This window comes from Diaphorina citri, unplaced genomic scaffold (genome assembly GCF_000475195.1).
Source record: "Diaphorina citri unplaced genomic scaffold, Diaci psyllid genome assembly version 1.1 scaffold305, whole genome shotgun sequence".
Lineage (NCBI taxonomy): Eukaryota > Metazoa > Arthropoda > Insecta > Hemiptera > Psyllidae > Diaphorina > Diaphorina citri.
The window spans coordinates 208723-214059 of NW_007377740.1; the positions used below are offsets into that span (position 1 = coordinate 208723).

At 32.9% G+C, this 5337-nt stretch overlaps 1 protein-coding gene across 1 annotated transcript; it reads left to right on the forward strand.

The window, feature by feature from the left end:
• The first annotated feature begins 158 nt into the window (after positions 1-158).
• Positions 159-3614, forward strand: LOC113466643 (CDGSH iron-sulfur domain-containing protein 3, mitochondrial). The gene is made up of 4 exons (XM_026822229.1): positions 159-337; positions 798-1011; positions 1175-1351; positions 2485-3614. Exons 2-4 carry the CDS (start codon positions 946-948, stop codon positions 2665-2667), a joined length of 426 nt encoding a protein of 141 aa, XP_026678030.1. The 5' UTR covers positions 159-337; positions 798-945; the 3' UTR covers positions 2668-3614.
• The last annotated feature ends 1723 nt before the right edge of the window (positions 3615-5337 follow it).

The following is a 5337-nucleotide window of genomic DNA, read 5'->3' on the forward strand; positions in this document are numbered from 1 at the left end:
TTTTCCACTTTTTGTTTACAAAAATTTGAAATTTTTTGAAACAGCTGACCGCTCTGTGGTCCCGCCTTTTTTATGCGCACAGAGAGAAAATATTTCATAGATCGTGTGAACGCGTCTTTTTTGCTTTATTTTCCGGTTGCCGGGAAAATTCAAAAAATTCAAATTTCCATTTCCATGGGACCTGGGTCCGGAAAAATTTGACTTTGGAGTTTGGTCTTTTTGGGTTTGGGCTTTGGGGCAGAACTCTGTAAAGGAACTCTTAGTTCAGCTGTTGAGACTCGGACCACAGTTTTCAAGCTCTTTCTTTTATTGAAAAGGACCTCAGAAAAGATCTCAGGTATGTATCAAGATCACGGGCATTTTATTGCAAGGGGATAGAAAAAATTAAGACAAAAATTGAATATTTTAGGGAAAACTCTGGAGGTAAATCCTGGCTTTATCCATCTTTGGACATACTGCTTGTACAACATACAATAACCAAACTCAGCCTCATGAGGGTCTAGTTCAATTTTCAGGTTATTGTTCAGATCTCAATGTTTAAATTTTCAAAGATATTGGTACTTGTGCAGAAGTCACTTCCGTGGAATATTGCTACCAGAGGAACTGGCACAAACAAGCAGTGATCAGTGTTATTATAGGGTTAGGTTAAACACAAAAAGGAGTTTTCACAATTAGAGCAGTGATTAGTGTTATTATAGGGTTAGGTTAAATACAAAAAGCTTTTCTTTTCCATGGACATGACTTTTGCATGATTACCAAGATATCTCCTAATAACTTGGTTGTCTTCCCTCTTTCAGCTATCATCACAGTAATCCCTTCTTGTTTGTAATGATGCAACACACATCAACTTTGTGACAAACAGATTTGTACATTTTCTTCACAACGTCAAAAATACATATTTAACCTACTCTTTCCTCATATAAAAATCCAAATACCTATATCAAAATGATTTCCATTAGTAGACTGTCTCAACCATTTTCAAGGGTTCTCCTGGCATCAAATCAATCTCAGGTAAGTTATACCCAGCCACAATATGTGATCAACCTTTGGCAGAATTATTTAGAATGCAATCTAACTCTAATCATAATATATGTTCAAGCCCAATAAATCCATTTTATGTACAGATAATAATCCTTCAAAAGTCCATAATATTATCATGTTATCTTTCCCCTAGGTTTCCAAGTATTCCAAAATTAGAGAAGAATTATTGCCGGTAAATTTGCTTAATGACTATGACAATATGACCAAACAAGCTACTAACGGGAAGCCCTATGATAAGAAACCGTACAAAATGGTCCTTGAGAAGGATAAAGTTTACCTGTGGTGCCTCTGTGGATATAGCAAAAGTCAGGTGAGATCTTAGTAACAAGCACTCGAAGACCACTTTAATTTTAAGTGTGGACTTGGGCAGTTGTCACAAAAAAAAAAAAAAAAAAAAAAAAAAAAAAAAAAAAAAAAAAAAAAAAAACTAAGTATGCAAATACTAAATATCTAGAATTTCCTGTAAAAGTCATTGTCACATATCAATTTGAGCTTCAAAATCTTTGAAGAGTTTTACTTACAAGAATCAAGAAATTGAGAGTTCACACGAACTGGACTGCTACTGCTAATTTTACTGATACTAGAGGAAATTTTCCAGTTTTTCCTACCACTGTCTTTACCTGAAACAAGTTATATAAAAATCAAATTAGTAATCCCATCTTTCATTTCAATGGATAACACTCAGATTTGTTGTTGAAGTTTTTGGAGTATAAAAACAAAATAAGTGTAAGTACAGAAAATCAAATGTTTAACTAAGGAGGTATATTTACTTTGTAAATCTATTAAAATCAACTTGATTTCATTTTAAGTAGATGCCAATTTTTTTCAAGCTAAATCCCCTTTAGGGATGATTAAAGTTAAATTTGAAACACATACTCGTACGTAGGTACCTACTTACTTAGAGTTCTTATCTATGAAATGCTATTAAATCTGAGTAAGTACAAGGCAGTGTGCCAGGCCAAGTTCTAGTTTCATACTTACTGTTTGGAATGGAAGTTGAGTTTTTCTGAGAAGACACAATCGTTGAGTTAGAAGCATCACTGCCAATGTTTGTATAGGAGCTCTGCGGAAATCCAGAGGTTCCCATCGAGTAGATCATTTGTACACTATCATTTATCTGTTCAAATGATAAGATAATAATTCACAAATAATCAAACAAAATCTTACAACTATGAATTTTATTAGGTACCTACTTGTCAACGATGTGTATCACAAAATTGACAGTAAAAATATGTACAGTTTAGTAGGAAGACAATGTTATTGCCATTTCTCAAATTCTTATACATATGTCGGGACATTTGATGTGACGTTATCGCCTACGGGAGCGTATGCCGTGACGTCAAAGTTCACGATTTACCGGTATTTTAGAAGTTGGTACTCTATACTTATAGTATTACTTCTTAAGTATGTACCTTTCTTTAATAAAACCAATTTTCATTTCAGCCCCTCTGTGATGGCACTCACAAGGAGAAAGGCTGGAGCAAATTTATCAAAGAAAAACCCATCAAGGTGAAGGTTGCAGAAACTAAAGAATATTGGCTGTGTAATTGCAAGCAAACAAAACACAGACCTTTCTGTGATGGCACCCACAGAGATGAAGATATTCAAGCTAAATTCCCAAATTAAAAGTAGCTGCTTCCCTGGTGAATTTAACTGGGAATTTGTCTAGTCTAGACCTGAAGGAACCATGTGTTGGATTTCAACTCTGCAGCCAGCCAAGAAAAGTGTTCAAGCTAAAAAGCTTGACCTTGAGATTTTAACTTTCCTTTGTCATAGCTTTAGGGTATTCTGTGGCAGTGGAGGAAGCATGTAAAAGTACCTTTTGGTGCAATAAAATTACTATTTATGACAAGAATTCATTAACTTTTTACCTTTTCATGAAGCACAAAAAATTCATTAGTAAGTAAATCCTTGTTCTAAATAATAAATTCAAGTAGTATTTATAGATGATGTCGAAAATGCATTTGTTAAATAATACCTTTGAAATGTTTAATAAGTAGGACTGCATAAATTAAAAAAATAAATTGAAATAAAAACAAAAGATGACTTGTTTACAATACTGTCAAGAGTTGTATAGTTTATTTCATAATATCAGAGGGAAAAATTAAAAACGCAAATAAAATCAGAAACAGATGATTATTTGAGCAAAAGAAAAATGAAAATCAGAGAAGACAAAAAAGTAAGAAAGAGAGTAAGAGAAAAGAGAAGCAAACATCACAGATTTCATAATATTCAATAGTATTAAACATGTTAATGGTTTGTTATCCTATGTTAACAAATGTGTAGAGGCGTTTACTTTGTTAACTATTATTATAGCCCAGGCTACAAGCACAATAGGTGCTTTCTAGCATGTAGATTTTGTGTTCAATAAAATCATTAGCCTGTTAAAAGGACATTTGAGTTTGTATTGTTCTCGTATTTAGCGTACGTTGTGATGAGTCAATTTTTTTTACCGATTGCAAACACTTTCTAATCAATTTAGTATGTACCTACTAGAAAGTAAAAATGTTAATTTCCAACAGAAGACAATACTGTTCAATAAAGATCGAGTTTTTACTCTTATCGTCCGATTTTTTTAAATCACACATCCCTCATTACAAATTCAAAGTCACGTTTTGATCGGGACGAACTACAATGAAGATTGTATATTTACAACAAAAATCGTAGACGCAAAATGGTCTCGAGGAAACATGGAGCAATATTGTGCACTGTTCGAATTACCTATAAATCAACTATTTTTCCTAGTTATCCCGAGCAAAACGTAGCTCATATTCTAAACGAAATTTGACCATTCTCTGACAACTTGCAGTGCGATAATAATAAATGCAGCAACGGGCAAGAGGCAGTTGAAACGGAGACTAAAATAGTGACACAAAAAATAAGGGGGGAAATAATCAAATAAAAGCACAAAATACAGACCAAAATATTAGGAGACTTAGGAATTTAGAATGTTCGAGTACCTTTCTCGAAATGACTTTATAATATGAAAGAAATCACCTTTCTTTTATTTTTAAAAATTTCCTCTATTTCTTTCTTTCTTCAAAATGACTTTGTAACCTAGTTTTCTAGGTTTTCCAGTCCGATACACACCCTGCTTTCCACAAAGAAAAAGTCATTCTAAATTCCTTTCGGCAAGGAAGTGGAGAATTCTACAACATTAAACAAAATTAGAAATAATAATATTGAAAAACAAAGAAAAAAATAAAATAAAATACAATTGCATAATAAATAAAAGTATGATTCTTTTAAACCTTAATAATTATGTAGATAAATAATAAAGTAGAAAAATATTACAAGAAACTAGGTACTAATGCTATTCCTAAGCAACTTTCTAGGAGTGTTAATTTTATGTTAAATCTTCTTGTAAAAAAAAAAAAAAAAAAAAAAAAATAGGTACCGAGGAGGTACTTCAGTTTACGACATCGAGCTCAGTAATTTAGTTTCTACTAGTAAACTATAGGTACCGAGGAGGTACTTCAGTTTACGACATCGAGCTCAGTAATTTAGTTTCTACTAGTAAACTGTCCAGCTGCGTATTGACAATTTCGACCGAGAACCACTCCCAGAAATATTTCTGTAATATTGGTACTTTTTAAAGAAACTACAAAAGATACCAATTTTCAACTCTGGGATCACCGTAAGTTTTGCTGGATACAGTCCCAAGATTAATTATACAGTCCCAAGACTGTATTCCAATGGTAGAAAAACAAAGTCCCCCAAGATTGTAATCCGGTGGAAAAAATTCAAAGGCTCTTGTATAGGTAATAGGTACCTATAAATCAGCATTGCTTGAGAGGTGTAATAGGTACCTATAAAATCGCTGTGAAAATATATCGGGCTAAAGTCTTGTAGAATCAAAACCAAGAAGCTTTCTAAATCGACAGGCTTGATAGAAACCCCCATTAAAAGTAGGAGGGAAAGGTTAGAAGTAAACCTAAGTGTTCTGTGCGTGTTAAATAACAAATCTTACAATATTGTATAATAGTAAACAAAATCAAAAAAGGACATGGGAGGAGCACCCACATGTTTGGAGTAAATTGGTTTGATAAATAGAAAGGCTAGATTGTACATCGTGTCTTGGACCTTCTTCATTTCAGCTATGTGAAGTATTTGAGTTCCCACAATGCGAAACAAAAAATCGGGAGTGTTCTAAAAATTGGTATTAGAGATAAGGACTCTCCATGTTAAACTTTCTCTCTGTAAATAACTTTCAATAAATAAGGAGAGTAAAAAACAAAGAAAATAGGGATTAGAATTCCTATATTAAAAAACATAAAAAATCCGGTTTCAGTTAAC